The sequence below is a fragment of the Petromyzon marinus genome, chromosome 29 (genome assembly GCF_048934315.1).
Source record: "Petromyzon marinus isolate PM22_M1 ecotype Great Lakes invasive population chromosome 29, UKy_Petmar_22M1.pri1.0, whole genome shotgun sequence".
NCBI classification, from domain to species: Eukaryota; Metazoa; Chordata; class Hyperoartia; order Petromyzontiformes; family Petromyzontidae; genus Petromyzon; species Petromyzon marinus.
This window is the reverse complement of record NC_133695.1, coordinates 8,753,726-8,771,766: the sequence shown is the minus strand read 5'-3', so window position 1 is coordinate 8,771,766 and position 18,041 is coordinate 8,753,726. Positions and strand designations below refer to the sequence as shown.

General features: G+C 49.1%; 1 protein-coding gene across 1 annotated transcript in view; it reads right to left on the bottom strand.

Annotated features, from left to right (window-relative positions):
- Window positions 1–6,619: 6,619 nt before the first annotated feature.
- Window positions 6,620–18,041, bottom strand: part of LOC103091725 (paired box protein Pax-1) — a 45,950-nt gene continuing 34,528 nt past the window's right edge. Inside the window, exon 5 of the mRNA XM_032962664.2 lies at window positions 6,620–8,554. Within this exon, the coding sequence (XP_032818555.1) occupies window positions 8,231–8,554 (324 nt within the window). The 3' untranslated portion in view covers window positions 6,620–8,230. The remainder of the gene's footprint in view (window positions 8,555–18,041) is intronic.

The window sequence follows — 18,041 nt, the reverse complement described above, 5'->3', positions numbered from 1 at the left end:
GCTTAACCCTCTTTATGTCCCCATGTCTATTTCAGGCGGCTCTCCAATCAGCTGCTTTGTTCAAAGACATTTTTTAATTCCAAAAACAAAAAGGTTTGGAAAATCGATTGATATGGATTCAAATGAATTACTGTATATTGCTTTAAAAGGTCATGCCGCTCAATACAATCTCAGCACAAGTCGTGAGAAGGGAGTTTTCGTCTTATTGGTGGATTGAGAATGGCTAGAATTAATTTCATTCTGTATTTTACACCTCCTTTGAATATTTAAAATAAATGCATTAATAATGCGGTACATGCGAGAGGCTGGAGAAATGTGTTTTTAATTAATGATAGACATATGGATGCCTGAATATACTGCTCATCGGAATACCTAGAGATTGGACGGTTAAAAGTGTGCCCTTAATTAACGAAATAGTGCCGTTGCATGCAACAATTATCAAACAGACGTGCATATTATATTCATACAAAAACATTTAATGAACCACGTCTGGCACGCTGCGATGCAGCATTAGTTCTTAGTGAAATGGGCAGAGCACCAGTTAATAACATTGCAATATTTGGTTACCAGTGACGTGGCCTTATTATTCCTCTCGAAGTTTCCACGAACAACAATCGCAGCTGCATATAGTCGTATTTTCAAAGCATTTTTATTCTGTTGGCATTTCATCTCACCAGGGCTCTGAAGAAAATTATGGCATACACGGTGCACTTTATCCGCATAATGAGATGCAAATTCAATATAAAATAACGGCAGTCAACATATTGATTAGATATGTTAAAGAATACGTATTTCATTATAATACGTATTTCAACAAAAACTTGTTTTTTTCTGTTTTTCTTCAGCGGGAGTGTGCAACACACAAGTACAGATTAGATGTCTTTAGTAGGTGCTCAAGATAGTCTGAAGGGCTAACAGAGGACCTTTGTGCGCGAGTCTGCGTGTATGAGTGCGTCTTTGTTTATGATAGGTGCTCGCGAACAGCACTTGCCCCCAACAACCTGTTCGTCTGTCCGGAGGATTTTTTTCCACCGTGGCTTGATGTCTACGATGCACGCGCAGATGACCGCACGTGGACACTGGTATCTCACCCGAGTTTGGCCCTGCACTCGGTCGACTCAGCCTAAACGTAGCATCTGATGCAACGCGGCCGATACACGTACTGGTGTACAAATGCGGCCGGACGTGCGTGTTTACTTTATAAGCAATGCGTGTGTGTGTGTGCGAAAGAGAGACTGGAATATCTCCGGTGAATCCATGCATGTACAGTACTTGAACGTCAATCTCAGCTCTTTCAGCAAGTACCTCTTAGCTGTACTGCAGCAGCCACATGCAGCGCAGTACAACGCCGCATATCCAACTCGTTGAGGATTGAGATATGGGCGGCTATATGTAAAGGTCAAATTTGTGAACTCTTTTTTTTAAACCATGACAGTTATACCGTGTGGGTGGTTCGTTGGTTCTAGGGCGTTAATACCGTTGGCTATACGACGTTCTGCAATACAAGCCACTGTACATTTGATGTGGTCTTAGCTAAGTATAGTGTTGTAAGTCAAGTTGCTTGAAGTCAAGATGATAACTACCTCGCCTGGTATTCAGGAGATCGTGGGTTCGATCCCGACCCTGATGCCTTTATATTTGGAGTTTTCGTGTTGTGTCTCCCCGTGGTCGCGTGGATTTTTCTCCGGGTCCGCCGGTTTTTCCTTCCACATTTAGATTCAACATCACGCGTTTAGAGTCATTTTGGCTGCGATGCATTTCCACGTGACGAGCCACTACGATGAGCAATCATTTGTGGCCAGGTCGCTTCTGAAGAAGAGCTGTAGAGCTCAGTGGGGCCTTACCTGGTAAAAATAAAAAAATAGTTTGGTTTTAGTTTAGAAGTGAAACTCAGATTCTAAGGGCCAAGTGTAACAACTGAGAATACAGGTACCTGTATAGAGCGGAGGAGAGCTTTACATTCCACCATACGAACATCATATGTACAACAGACGCACTTCAGCTCTGTAGCTAAGCGGGTATTTATTAAACAAGCCATTGTACTTCTCATTGAAATGCAGAGGTAGGAGTTTTGGTTGGCAATGCAATAGTTATGAAGTCGGTTGTGTTGTCATACGCTTTTTTTTGCACGGAAATATACGAGGGTGGTTCGGCGTTAGGCTGCATTTTATTTTATTTTCTTTAGAGACAATGACCACGGTTTTTTTCCTGGTTCCATTTCTGTTTATTTTAAGCAAAAGTTAAGGATGCGCCTTATCATCCGGCGTGCGTGCGTCAAAATATGAATGTACCGTCGCTCTATTGGCAATCGGGAACAAGTTTCAGCTGCGTCTTACTTTGCGAAGCTTCGCACACTCCTGAGAATTTCTGTGGCAAGCAGCAACGTCCTTTCTCAAAGACATCGACGATCGTTGACCTTCGTTTCCACCTGGCTCTATCCATGATATTGACCCAAGAACGTTGCATTTAGATATCCCCAGTTGCATCCAATCGCTGAAATCGATGATCCCGATGATACGGTGTTAAAACATAATCATGACAGAACTGGCTGCTCAATGTTTGAGGAGTGCTTCGTGCCAACTGTTGGCACGTGCTTTCCTTGATGTCACATCACGGCTGCGCAAAGCATTCTGGGTTGTTTTTTTTATTTGTGTAAATATGATGGCCAAGTGTACGTGCTATGTGCTGGTGGGGACAGCTGCGTTGCGCGGTGAAGTTTTGCCCTGAAATGGAAATGTTAAACCGACTGAAGATGTACAGGGGTCGATTACCTGCACGGTTCGGTGACAGATGTAGCTCAAGCAGCAGCGTGTTTCAGTTGTGTCAGATTTTTAAGGGAGAAGAAGTTCCGGAAGAAAACAAAAAGTGCTCATGATGTGAAATTAAATTGTATGTACCGTATGAAGAACTTCTTTTGCACCGTACGTAGCCAACCGTGCTCGTGGAAGATGCAATAGGAAAGTACAACAAACTGTGTTTAAGTTGTGTTAAAGATGTTTAAGGTGGAAAGACGTCGTAAACAAAAGTGATCAGGATGTGAATGCAGATTGTCCTGAAATAGTAGTGTATCGCTTAGCTGCTCTAAACAATGCAATTCGTTTCTCTGGCACGACGTGTATACACGCGCGTGTGTCAGAGGAAAGACCTCGAATGTAGGGAGAGTCTCATTCATTGATTTTTTTTTACCTTCGAATGTCTTTATTTTTTTTTCATGAGGAAACAGTGCAGGTTAACCTTGCAGGACCCTGGTCATTTGACTTATTTAGGTCCACGATTGCTGTTGCAATATTTAACCCGATAATAGCGACAGTGTGTAGTCCTCGTGGTCATGAAATGTCAGGAAATAAGAGCATTTTACAAGCATGCCATTATATATACATACATACAAGCACACAACATTTAGTCGGCGTGTTATTTTTTTAGAGAGCTGTAAAATGTTTATGAAATGTTGTACAATTAGTTTTGAGTTTAAACCAGAACCTAAAGGCGTGACCGGGAACAATTAATAAAGTAAAAAATATATTCCCCTACTCGTCACACGCGTATGAATGCATATCTGTAGGTACAACATGTACATACCGATTTATGAGTATCTCAAAATGTACAATCAAAGACAACTGAAACATGTCACGCCATTTTCGTGCTCCGAACGTGTCTTTAAAATGTACACGTATAAATGGTAACCTTAAAACAAATTTCACATTGTTTCCCACTTTCCAGATAAGGTTCAGGATATGCACGATACAAAACAAATATATATTTTAAAAAAAACATAACGTTCGTGTCATTCGTCTTGTAAGTCTGCAATGTGTGAAGCACACCTTCGGAAGAGGATTTGTGATTCACGAGAAACCCACAGATAGATTCTACCTCGTCATCCTCCCCAACACCCTGGGTGCAGTCACAGCAGTGCCCTTGGACGAGGTTTACATCGTCGATTTTTTGTTTAGGTTTAATCTTCAACAAAGTCACCTCCGTCCCGTATAACTTAAAAGTGTCCGCCTCGCAGCACCTCTCGCTCGACGCATGCACAATCCACGCACTATTTTTTTTTGGTTTTCACGACGAGGAAGCAGTGGCCAGGCCTTGCGTGCTGCGGGTGCTGTGCGGCGATTTACACGCGGGACTACTTTCCCTCGCATCTTCCGCTGCAATAAAGAATATTGGATATATATAAGGCGTGACGTATAGGCGCTGCGTGCAAACTAATTGCTCATTAAACTCTCCCCCACCCTCCACCCCCTACCTCCCAACCCGACACCCCTCTAAAGCCCACGCCTCTCTCAACCCCGTGGTATCACGTTGTCCTCGATTCCATCCCTTCAATTGTTTCCGTCCAAATGGTTAATTATTTTGGTTCACAGTCGAGCGTTTGCGCGCGCCATAGCATCGCTGCAATGACGTCACGCGATTTTGGACGATTTTTGATCCCCTCGTCACACGGCGTCACAAAAAGTCAGACCCCTCCCCCCCACCTCAAATATGACGTCACAAAGCTCTGCCCCCGACCCCCCCCCCCCCAAAAAAACCACATTTCCACATTTTGAAAATAAAACATGCTTCATATCGCTTTAAACTATTGTCATTGTAAGTGCGTATTTAATGTGGCGCTGCGCTCTGATGTTGTCCGAGTGTTGTTATAACGATTAGCGTTGTTATAACAATTCTATATTTATTTAAAGTTGCGCGTTTTGATGTGACGTCACATTTCTCAACCCCCCCCCTCTCGTCCCCACCCTAGGTGTGTGACGTCATTTATGGACGGCCCCTTATCCCAGACTCTCTGGGGATTTAATGCGCAGATGTGATACTTTCAGTTGCACAATACGCAAACACGTGACCGGACAGCCATGAAGCGCAAACTGCTTTAAACTTAAGACAATGATTTGCCGTGCTTTATATATACTGTATATGAAATGTTCGGATCTGTGAACATCGATATAAATAACACTTACACCGTACATGCACACAGGCACACAGAGACTGCACTGGTTATGGGAGGTTAATTTGTCCGGGCGGATATGCGACCTTGTCCTGTAATATTAATATACTTGTGTGGATAATTATCAGTTGTAGTGTGTATCGTTGTATCTATATGGCGTGTGTATACGCTAGTGTGTGGGTATGCATGTCATTAGTTTTATTGAACCGATGTTTGCTGTCAATGTATGCATTCAGAATGTATATTTGTTAAATTATAGTATTTGTATTTGCATGAAGTATTAAGCATACACATCTCTGTATTAGCATAGTTCTCACAAGTGCTGGTCTTCAACTGCTATTATTCAACTCCATCTCTGCGGCCCCTCTGTTTATGTGCTGTGATGAAGGGGTAATTGCCCGAAACGTCACCAATTATATATTTTTAGTTTTTCTCTAAAGGCCACCCAGTGTTGTTGTTGTTGTTTTTGTTGTTTTTGTTGACCGAGTGTGCCGAGATGTGTTTGTTAACTGTGCGTGTGCACCGCGGCCAACGCAACAGAATCAGTACAATATTTATTTTGACTGGAGGAATCCGATGAGCTATAAAGCTCTTTTTCGTAGATGCCCAGCATTTCACAGCATCATCAAATACTCTGGTTCACTTGAAACAATCTACAAAATAGGTTTAACCGAAATTTGTTTTGACGTTTAACCAAACTAATAAAGGCCTCATTGTGAAATCCGTCGTTTGTGTACCAACCATGGTTTACTCCGACTAAAATACAGTCGGAGTAAAGTGTGATCCATGTATAGATACCCCATTACAATAACAAGAGAAAAGTCAACGGGTTCATTTAAAATGGCTCGTTCGGCCTCATCGCCAATCGCTGATGCAACTCTGTAACGATACGGGGCCAATCGCGCTCACAACATTCGATCAGCTGCTGAGTGTAGAATGAGGAGGCATGGTGGGTGTAGGGTTGGGGGGGGGGGGGTGCTTAACAATGTAGTGGGGTATCTATACACGGATCACCCTGTACCCGTTATACTCGGGATGTCCGTGGGTCGGTGGCGGAGTCCGCTGTGCCCGTCTCTGCCTCTCACGAACGCGTCGAGTTGGGCTGCTGCGCGTTCACCCAATGTCCTTGTGAAATGCCGTAGAAAACAAGTGTTTCGTTGAACGTAGATTTTCATTGCGTTGCGATTAAATTGTCACGGAATGAACGGATGCTATCCTTCATCGGGAGTTTCAATGGGAATTCAACGATTGTTGATGGTGTAACACGCGTGTTGATTTCTGATGTTGTGTGTAATGTAGCCGGCTAAAATTGTACTGCACTGTGTATTGTGTGTGTGTATATATACCGCATTCTCTGGATTTAAGATGCACTTGTTTTGCATGTCCTCTATTTAAAAGCTAAAAGTTGAGGTGGAGCGGAGGAGGGGGGTGGGTGTCTTTTACATGTAATTCCGGTAAGCGCTGTGCGTGCGAGACCAGAACTGGTCACACATTTAATTGTGGTGCCCGTCCTACTTTCAGGAGCGTCTTAAACATCCGGAGAATACAACATCGTGTGTATATCACGATCACGTGCGTTGTTGCGGGCATTTAATGTCCACCGTGATTAATTACGTAGAGCAATTAAGAAGGAGTTTCAGATGCAAACCAAACAATAATTCACGCTGTCAGTGCGAGTTGAAGTCAACATATTTAATCAACTCAAATACGGAGGGGTTTTTTTTTACTTTTGTACAAACGAAAGCAAAACGTCACAAATGCAATTTCAATAAACGATGCTCTATTTAACGCCAGGTCATCATCATCATCATCTGCGGTATAAATAACCTGAACCAATATGGTACGGGCATTGCTCCTCCATTATTTACGGTAGCCTAAGTTTCCAGTCCCAAATGCACACGAGTTTGCATACCAAGAAGCTGGGTGGGTAGGTGGGTAGGAGGCGAGGGCAAGGTGATTAGGTAGGTGGGGAAGTAAATAAGTAGATGGGTCAGTGAATAGGGACTTCGTTAAGTAGGTGGGTGGGTAAGTGGGTGGGTGGATAGTTAATTGGGTAGGGGACTATGTCGTCAAGGTGAGTTGGTAGGTGGGTGGGTGGGTAAGTGGGTGGGTGGATAGTTAGGTGACTATGTAGACAATATGAGTTGGTGGGTAGGTGGGTGGGTAAGTGGGTGGGTGGATAGTTTGGTGGGTAGGTGACTATGTAGACAAGGTGAGTTGGTAGGTAGGTGGGTGGGTAAGTGGGTGGGTGGATAGTTAAGTGGGATGGTGAATATGTAGGAAATGTGAGTTAGTAGGTGGGTGGGTAAGTGGGTGGGTGGATAGTTACGTGGGTAGGTGACTATGTCGGCAAAGGTGAGTTGGTAGGTAAGTGGGTGGGTAAGTGGGTGGGTGGATAGTTTGGTGGGTAGGTGACTATGTCGGCAAGGTGAGTTGGTAGGTGGGTGGGTGGGTAAGTGGGTGGGTGGATAGTTTGGTGGGTAGGTGACTATGTAGACAATGTGAGTTGGTAGGTGGGTGGGTGGGTAAGTGGGTGGGTGGATAGTTTGGTAGGTAGATGACTATGTAGACAATGGGTGTTGGTAGGTGGGTGGATGAGTAAGTTAATTGGGACTTTGGTGGGTCGGTGGGTAAGTGGGTAGGTGGTTGGGGCGTAAGTTGGTATATGGGTAGGTAGGCAGGCGAGGTGGGCAGATTTGCTCAAGGACAGGGAAATGTTAAAACAGCACAATGATTTTTTGTTTCATTCCATGATTAAAATGTCTAAAACTTCCGTTCATTCACTCTTTAAGACAACAAAAAAAACCACAACACAACTGCGGCTAATGCTTAGCCCTTATAAAGTGAACAACACGTACAACATTTGGGCATTTTTTTCTTTTTTACACCAACAAAAAAATACGTATAAAGTTTTTTAAAAAACACCACACTACTGTATGTATATACATATATCTCAATTACAGAGTACATATGTTTACACATACACGCCATGATATATGTACACTGTATTGTATATATAGATATACACCAGTGATACAGCGTACATATATATTTCTAACACATTTTTTTTTACATAAGCGCACTTTTTTTTACTTAAATTGACGTTATTAACAATATCATTATCATCATCATCATTACACAATTGCTATGATACACGTGGGATGGGCATGGCTCGCTCCATCCCTCACTCGCTCGCGTGCCACCGGTGTCTATCCGTCTCTTTACGATGTCTATCTACCCTATACCATGTGTGTGTATGTGCGTCTCTCTACGTAATTATTATTATTATTATACGCTAACCCTGGCGTATTTCAACAGCTGCCTACCGTCACGGGCCGGCGCGGTCTTGTAGCGGGCAGGAGAGGGCAGCTCGGCGGCCACGTGATGAAGGGCAGACAGGGCAGGCCCACCGGCTACTGCTGCTGCCGCTGCCCCACCGCTGCCCTGGGCAGCCTGCCAGCCCGCTGCGGCCTCGGGCAAGAAGCCGGCGCCAGGGTGGCCCGTGTACTGCACGTAGGCACCCGCGGGCACCTGAGTCTGCGGGGTCCCGTACGCGCGCACCCCCTGAGCCGCAGACACGAAGCTGCTCACGGCCGGCAGGGACGCGTGGGCCTGGGGGGTATAACGAGGGAGGTGCGGATAGAGGGGGTAAGGGAGGGAGGGAGGCAGAATGGGCGACAGAGAACACGGACACGGTGGGGGGTAGGGGGGGGAGATTGAGATGGACGCACGCGTCTCTGTGTGTGGGGAGCGGTGGCACAGTGGTTAGCCAAACTGCGCTACGAACCGGGCGACCACGAGTTCTAAACCTGCTCACGAACCAATGTGACGGACATTTTAAACCGGTCCTGGGGCTCGACTAGGTTGACTCGGCGTCAAATGAAGTACTTGGCACGGTGTGAAAACATCAGCACCGGGCGTGGTGCTGGCCACCCACCCCCTCGTGTGCCGTGCCGGCCTTACTAGGTTCTCGCAAACAGCCCTTGCCCCACCAGTCTTTTGAAGGCTACACCGACCGGGGGAATCTGTCTTTGGGAGGGAGTTGACAGATTAGAAACTTTTGGGATTGCAGGCGAAAGCTGCGGGGATCATCCGGTGGCGAAGTCCCTCCCGTACCGCGCTACGATCCTGGCGAGGACCAGGCTTCGATTACCGGCCAATTGGAAACATCAGCGATGGTGATAACTGAACCTGTCTTGGTCCTCCCCTAGGTATGCTCGGCCTGAAACGTCAACATTAGGCGCTCGGGTGTGTCTGCTCTCCAAACCACGCCGTCGTGCCGGCTTTTCTTATTTTTCATCGGTGCTCGCTAGAAGCACTTGTCCCTACAACGGCCTGTGTCGGCTACACGTGGGGCCCTTTTGTCTTTGTTGGGGAGAGAGGGTCTCAGGCGGAGTCGTCATTATCATTGTCCTCATTGGGCCTTGTCATCGTCTTTTCATTAGCAGGTGATTCAAGGTTGAATACATTGTCACAATATTGTAATTAGAAAAAGTCATGAAGATGTAACTTGAGCATCATCATCCGATTAGCAAATCGGACAACATATTCTCATTGGCGAATTAACGTTGTTCGATTGCGTCATCAATTAACGTTGTTCGATTGCATCATCACCATCATCATGAAATCATGATAGGTCACAGACATGTGATTAATCTGCCATCATGATGACCCGATTAATCAGCCACCAAATGCCGAGTCATCGTCATCCAGTGATTGCCGGATATGGCTGCAGGTTTGGTCGTACATGTTGTGTGTATCGTTTATAGTTAAATTTGAATCAAAGTTCCTATGATTACTGTTGTTACATTGTATGTTATAGCTTTATTTTGGTGATTTCGAAAACATGGTTAAGCCATGCTTCTTGCGGAAGTGCGGAGTTGGCCTGATAGCTTGAATATAAGTTGTCTTATGGTTGTTGTTGTTGTTGTTTGATTTGCATCACACTGGAATTTTTGCACACAGCGTTGTAATATGGTGTTTTTTTTCTGGAAGATATTGCGCGTCGTCGCTTTAAGATGTTCTCTGTTCATATTTTGTCTGTTGCGGTGGCACCCGACTCAAGAGCCACATGGCTCACAGGGCTATGCCAAATAAATGAAACTTGAAAACTTGACAAGACGGTCAGTGCGTCGTCACCTAAAAGCTCCCAATGCAGTGTTTGTACAGATTCACGTGTTTAAATCTCGTGCCGCGTGCCACGTGCACACCACCGATCGATGCGAGAATCTTAAGTCGCGTACAAAATACAAAACACGCGATTAAAAAAAGAAGCCCCCGCCGTTCTTTTTGCGGCACTCCGTACGGTACTTGGTGAACTTTACGAGAACAAAAACAGCAAAAGGCCTGGATTTAACGAGGTCCAGAAACAACTCCCCCCCCCACCTCCATCCCCCCTCTAACCGAAACTCACAATCGCCCCGCGCGCAACTCCTACAGACAAACATGCGAAGATCTTCTATTGCTACCGCACTCGTCACCAGCAGGCATGTTCGATCCACTGCTGGATGACGGCCTCGCCACCACCACCTCTTCAGAGTACCAGGGTCCTCTCGGACACCACGTCACTCATTGGCTGGCACTCCGCTACGATCTTCGAGGAGACGCGTCCTGCCTAAAGCCCTCTCGTGATGAACGCGCTGGGTCACCTTTGAGAGTATCGACTTGAAAGCAGAGCTCCGCTTAGGCCTGGGCACTGCTTGTACGCAGGGCCGCCGTGCATAGGCAAAAGACGGCAGTGCAGTAACACCAGTGTTTGTACTGTACTTATATGATCCCGCGTATATACCCCCACCCCTCCCCCCGTCTTCATCAACCCCCCACCCCTCCCCCCGTCTTCATCACCCCCCAGCCCCTCCCCCCGTCTTCATCAACCCCCCCAGCCCCTCCCCCCATCCTCATCAACCCCCCCACCCCTCCCCCCGTCTTCATCAACCCCCCACCCCTCCCCCCGTCTTCATCAACCCCCCAGCCCCTCCCCCGTCTTCATCACCCCCCCAGCCCCTCCCCCTATCTTCATCAACCCCCCCACCCCTCCCCCCGTCTTCATCACCCCCCAGCCCCTCCCCCCGTCTTCATCACCCCCCCCCCCAGCCCCTCCCCCTATCTTCATCAACCCCCCCAGCCCCTCCCCCCGTCTTCATCAACCCCCCAGCCCCTCCCCCGTCTTCATCACCCCCCCCCAGCCCCTCCCCCCGTCTTCATCAACCCCCCCACCCCTCCCCCCGTCTTCATCAACCCCCCCACCCCTCCCTCGTCTTCATCAACCCCCCCAGCCCCTCCCCCCGTCTTCATCACCCCCCCCAGGCCCTCCCCCCGTCTTCATCAACCCCCCCCAGCCCCTCCCGCCGTCTTCATCAACCCCCCCAGCCCCTCCCCCGTCTTCATCACCCCCCCCAGCCCCCCCCCCCATCTCCATGAACCCCCCCAGCCCCTCCCCCCGTCTTCATCACCCCCCAGCCCCTCCCCCGTCTTCATCAACCCCCCCAGCCCCTCCCCCCGTCTTCCTTAATCCCCCCAGCCCCTCCCCCCGTCTCCATCACCCCGTACTGACCAGCGGCCCACGTGTTTCTGTCTCTCGGGCCGCTGGCTGGAGCTGCCAGCCTCGCGTGGCGTCGTCTCTCTGTGCTTCCTGCGCGCCGCGTTTCGTTGCCCAGTGCGTGTCGGCGGTGAACATGGACACAGCGATAACCGCGCGTGATGACGTGGGCCCACGAAACTCGATTTGCGTAAAAGTGGACCCCCGTTTGTCCCCCTACGCGTAACGGTGCCGTCACACGTGGAGGCGAGCGGAGCGCTGTTAAGTGCGCTCAAGGGAAACGGGGTTTGAGCGTCATCTCCCATTGAAAATTACAGCGGCAGGGAGGGAGGGACCCTAATTCAAAGCCTTCGCTCCAGCCGCCCAAACGGCGTGGTGCCGTAACGCAGCAGAGGAGAGCGCGCGCGCGCGCTTGTTAACGGCCAGAGCGAAAGCGCGTGCGTGCGCGTGTGCGGTCTGGATCTCATTAAGCCATTGCGTCACTCCGTTTACTCGCGGGGGCCTCCCTAATATACGGAACAAAGCCACCGCGCGCGCGGCCCCAACAAAAAGCCCCGACTGTGAATGATCGGAACGGGGATTCTTTATTTAGACCGGAGGAATCCGATGAGCTCGGAAGCTCTCCCCTGCGCAGATGTCCACCGAGAGAGGGAGCGCGATCAACACGCGATTGATTTCGCGTTCCGGCTGGTCACGTTCAGTGGCTGAGATGGGGCGATGGAATCAGCTGGTGTGCAAGGCGCTAGATGGATTGTTGATTATACATCGTGAAGGCTCGTCCGTGAGAAATGTCGACAGCTTGGAGTGGGGGGGAGGGGGGGGCATTTATCCAGCAGTGGATTGATCGTGGCTGATGAGTCGGTACTTGGGCCTGTGTCGGCGGGAGACACTGGAGTGAAGGTATCGTCGATGCTGACGTCTGCCCCACGAGCGTTCTGTACTTCTGCAGTCCACCCCGCGTCAAATGTTCCATCTCCACTTCTTTGGTTGTCCCTGTGTGGTGTGCGCCCTTCCCGCTCCATGGACCACTCCCCCGTCCCCCCTTCGTTGTGTCGCCCCGTGTGCGATTACACTTTTTTTGTCGAGGATCGCGCGATTCAGAGTCAGAATCTGTGTTGACCCCGGACTAATCCTATAGGAGCTGAGAAGCTCTCTCTCTCTCACTCACAGATTCCGCAGTGGTTTGCGCACCACGTGTTAACGGCAGTTGCCAATGATACCTGAACCCGTCTTGCATTTTTTTTCTTTCACCAAACCACACGGGCCAGCGACAGAGTAAAAGTATGGCAAAGACAAAGATGCCCCGTATAGCCTTAACAGACTGTAGGGCCAAGTGTGGTTAGCGAGTAGCACCTTTGAAGGCCGGAACGGAAACACGAGGGGGTGGGGGGTAGGTGGCCAGCACCACGCCCGACCGCCTTTGCCCCCCAACTGGCGATGTTTACACACCGCTCCTGGTACTCATTTGAGGCTGAGTCGACCTAGGGGAGGCCCAGGACCGGTTCAGATAATCGTCGAACCCGGGTCGCCAGGTTCATAGCGCAGCGCGCTAACCGCTACACTACCGCTCCCCTAATAAAAAGCATGGCCCAGCCGCCCAGAAGGAACAACTGCCTCGCGGCAATGGATTGACAAAAGGGGCCGCAGATTACACGGGAGTTTACTCGGCACGAGCAACGCATTCGAATGTATCAATGCGCGTGAGTGATAATTATTTACACATAAACACTTTGGCGAACGGGTTGCGTGATGCCACTTGTCACGCTGGTAATTAATTGGCCGCGTCTCCACGGTGCGATGCCGTTGGCCGCTGTGCCACATCTACCAACCAGCGGCTGCGCTTATAAGTGTTATGCGTCGAAATTCCCAATCCTGTGAAGACCTCTACAATATTCACCCTCGTGTTAAAGTACATGGCCATACGTGTGCAATGAAAGTTTAAGTCACGTGCAAAAACAAATCGATATATACCTAACTTCAATGTAATTATCACCAGCACCGCAATGTATAGTACCGCTTTGTGGGATATTTAAGCATTGGTTGTCTTCATGGAGAAACTCGCCCCCCACCAAAGGGATTTCCACCACTCCCGACTCAGGGATGTAAACAAGAGGTGAGCACCACATCAATTGCTCATTCGAACAAGACGCCACGTGGACTTAAAACAAATCCTGAATGTGGTAAGAATAACAAAGTGTAGCTTTGTCTGCTCCTTGTCCTTGTATTAGCCTCACCATGTTGGACTAATCGAGTGCACGTGGCACACTAAACTAAACTATTTTTTTTTATCTTACCAGGTAAGGCCCACTGACCTATATAGCTCTTTTTCAAAAAACGATACCTCAACGAAGTGGCTTATGTGGAATTTTAAAGCAGCTAAATAACTCTAAACGCACGTTCATACTAAATGGGGGGGGGAAACCCCGAATGGGCCCGAGAAAAAAAAACCATGCGATCACGAGGAGAGAGATACACGCGCAAACTCAAAATATACAGCAGACTGGGTCGGGATCGAACCCACGACCTCCTGTATACAAGGCGAGGTATCTAACATCTCCTAGCCACCCTGATGATGATGAGAGAGTGATACACGCGCAAACTCCAAATATACAGCAGCAGGCGCCAGGGTCGGGATCGAACCCACGACCTCCTGTATACGAGGCGAGGTATCTAACATCTCCTAGCCACCGTGATGATGATGATGAGAGAGTGATACACGCGCAAACTCCAAATATACAGCAGCAGGCGCCAGGGTCGGGATTGAACCCACGACCTCCTGTATACGAGGCGAGGTATCTAACATCTCCTAGGCACCCTGATGATGATGAGAGAGTGATACACGCGCAAACTCCAAATATACAGCAGCAACAGGCGCCAGGGTCGGGATCGAACCCACGACCTCCTGTATACGAGGCGAGGTATCTAACATCTCCTAGCCACCGTGATGATGATGATGATGAGAGAGTGATACACGCGCAAACTCCAATATACAGCAGCAGGCGCCAGGGTCGGGATCGAACCCACGACCTCCTGTATACGAGGCGAGGTATCTAACATCTCCTAGCCACCGTGATGATGATGATGAGAGAGTGATACACGCGCAAACTCCAATATACAGCAGCAGGCGCCAGGGTCGGGATCGAACCCACGACGGCCTGTATGCGAGGCGAGGTAGCTAACATCTCCTAGCCACAGTGGCACGCCCCGTGAGTTTACAATCCTTCCTCCACGCGTGGCTATCGCCTCCTGTTCTCGCTGCATGACGCGTCGTAACCTATTTTAATTGGTTCTCCGCAGAGTTCGCGGTCGCTCTCACTGTAATCGCGTTTCGGGCACGCGTCTTGTGATCGTGTAACGACGACGACGTCATGGTGAGTGCCTCAAGCATTACACGTGGCCCAGAGGTGGAGCCCTATTGTACGATTTCGGTCCGAAATAGAAGATTTACCGAATTGATATCGAGAGAACGAGATGTTGTAGGAAAGGCAGCTTACGATATTTATCTGTTCCCCCCTTTCTGGCATTTTTATTGAGGTTAGGCTTTTGCCAAAGCAATTATTTCGTGTACTATAAAAACATATATATACATGGGCACACGCGAATACATTAAATACTGGATATAAAATACCATGGTTATTTAATAAATATGGGGGAATAATTGTACGTTTGTGAATTCAAATTCTGTCCGAGGTTGATCTTTCTTCCAGGAAACTGGTCATCTACGCACCACCTAATTGTACCGACTGCGCTGCGAGGCTTTGTGGGCAGTGACCGTTTGATGTGTTAGACGGTTCTTGCCACTGTAACGTGGAATTTCCGTCAACGAGCTCAGGACCACTGCTGGCGAATGACCACCGCAACAACAAAAAACCGCGAGTTTGGAGCATGTTAACCAAATTTGGCTTTTGTTCAGAGATATCGTTCGCGTCGGTTCCACCCCTCCCCCCCCCCCACGTTGTGTGGTGACAATCGATGGGATGGTGAACGTGCCGAGTGGACAAGGGGTGCTCTCAACAAGGTGCCCGATAAACACCGCGACCCCCCCTCCTCCACAACGCCAGGGTACATCGCGCGCAGCTAATCACAAGCACGTGTTCGCGTCCGTTCTAGAGGCAAGCGTTGATTACGAGGTGCCAGGGAACAAGGGTGGGAGGAGGGGGTGGGAGAGGGGGTAGACGAGGGGAGGGAGAGGAGGGGGGGGGCGGCTTGCGTCTCTCACCCCCTCCTCCCGCCGCCACGTTCCACTTGAACCCATCTCGACGGCACGGTTGTTAAACATGTTGAGTTGCGTAACAAACAAAAAATAAATAAATAAAATTGTGATATTCGTCAACAACACTGCCCGAACAGGTAAAACTAAATATGCATGATAGGCGACGTTTCTGGAAATGCCCCTTCTGCATAGCAGAATATTTTGTAGGTTCCTCAGTCGTAGGTTCGTGCTCATCGATCCTCGCGTGCAGAGTTGTGCCTAGGGGTGGACAATAGCGGGCGGGCGACGCTTTTTGTCGCGGCTGACATGAAAGGAGGAGGAGGAGAGCGAGAGAAAGGAGGAGAGGGACCGACTGCGTCTGCTGGCTCCGGGATTTCTCCGCAGAGGGAGAAAATGGGTGGCCAAGCCATCTCCCACGCTTGGTCACGGGTGGCGGACACCGCGTGGGAGAGGAGTGGTGTGTGTGTGGGGTGATCGCTCCACGTACAGCGGGCAAGGCGGCCTATCCATCTGGGGGACACGTTGCAAGCCGAACGGGCTCCCTCGTGACAACCACGAGGGCGAATTTTTGTGTTCATGTTAAGAGTCGGCAAGCCTCGCTTACGCGGCCTGCGGCAGGAGTCGTAAGTACACCGATTGTGGTGCAGCGTGAATATTTGCGAATGCTTTGTATGGAAGGAGCAAACACCCCCCCCCCACACACACAGATACAGAGCGCACTGTGCACGTAAGGGATGCACTTTGTAACTCACTTTCGCCACCCCAGCCAGCCACTTCTTTGTTGCCCTCCCTTGCGCGAGTTTAACATCTCTCTCCATATCTCAATAAACTCCGCGGGCTAGCGTCGCGCTCGCCAATGTTTAACGGGAGCCAGGCCAGACCAGGGCAGCCTGCGGGTCCCGTCGTCCTGCACTGGCTCCCTCCCGGGCACGGTGGACTGAGCGCCAGAAACTGCAAGGCGGGAGGAGGCGCGGAGTTCCCACAGTGGATGTTGCAACGCTCTGTATGCAGTGCCGGATCAAAGCTAGTGCGGGACCTGTAGCATATGTTCTAAAGGGGCCCTGCATTTAAACCAAAAAAAAAACCACGTAAATATTAAAACACAAATTTACTTACTTGCATAGTAAAGTAATTGTATTTTTTTTTCATTTGATATGCAGCCAGATAATGCGACAAATCGGTAACCTTAAACACCCAGTCGTTCATAAAAGTTGAAGGCAACATAGTACTATAGTAATAGAGCAAGTGCAAAATCACTGAACCGGAATTGATAGATTGAAAGCATTTAGCGCGGGGCCCTTGAAAGTGCGGGGCCCATAGCATATGTATCTACTTGTGCCACTAGGATAATCCGGCACTGTCTGTATGACCCCCTCCCCACCCCCCCCCAAATGCATACACGTGTTTTGTATTGAACTGCAGTTGGAACAATGGGAATAATGGGGATACTGGAGAACGATGGGAATACTGTAGAAGAATTGGAATACTGGAGAATGGAAATACTGTAGAACAATGGAAATGCTGGAGAACAATGGAAATACTGTAGAACAATGAAAATACTGGAAAACAATGGAAATACTGTAGAACAATGGTAATACTGGAGAACGATGGGAAGACGCTTGGATAACGGCTGGAACAATAGCCGCGCGCCTGCAACGTACACTTGCATTCGGGGATGTAAGTGCGTGTAGTATATATAAATTAAGTCCAAATACATATATATGTGCGTGTGTGTCTCTCGATGAGCGATGGAGAGACCCGCATCTCTGTTAAGGAGGTCCTGAGATGGATAACCAGTGGTGGAAATTTTACTTCCTCCGGCGAGGATGAGCTATTTCCCAGGATGGCGGTGGTCGAATTCCCACGAAGTGGTGGTAAGCCGGAATTATATTTATCGAACTCGCATGCAGAGTTATGCCTAGGGGTGGACAATAGCCCAGAATTATATTTATCGACACCCCACCCACCCACCACCGGAGCAATGATTGGCCGAGTCTGACCGATCCCCAACAGGGATTGGAACCTTACTGCTGTGACTCCAGCATGCGCCTGCCCCGCAGACGCGTGCGTAGGACATGTGCACAGCTTACAACAAAACAGAACATGTTTGGCGTACGTGTCGTGACGGGTACTGCAACATGCGACCGCGTCTGTCCCGTGCTCGCCGAGCTGCATTGGCTTCCGGTTGCCGAACGAGTACATCGTGAGGTCGCACTCATGACACACACACACACACAAGGAGCTTGCCGCAGATGAATCGCCGCAGCTTGGTGATCTCGTCAATACCACGCGAGCTCCGGGCGATCCTCGCAGCAGCGGCTTTTGGCAAATCGTCGAACAGAAGGCGG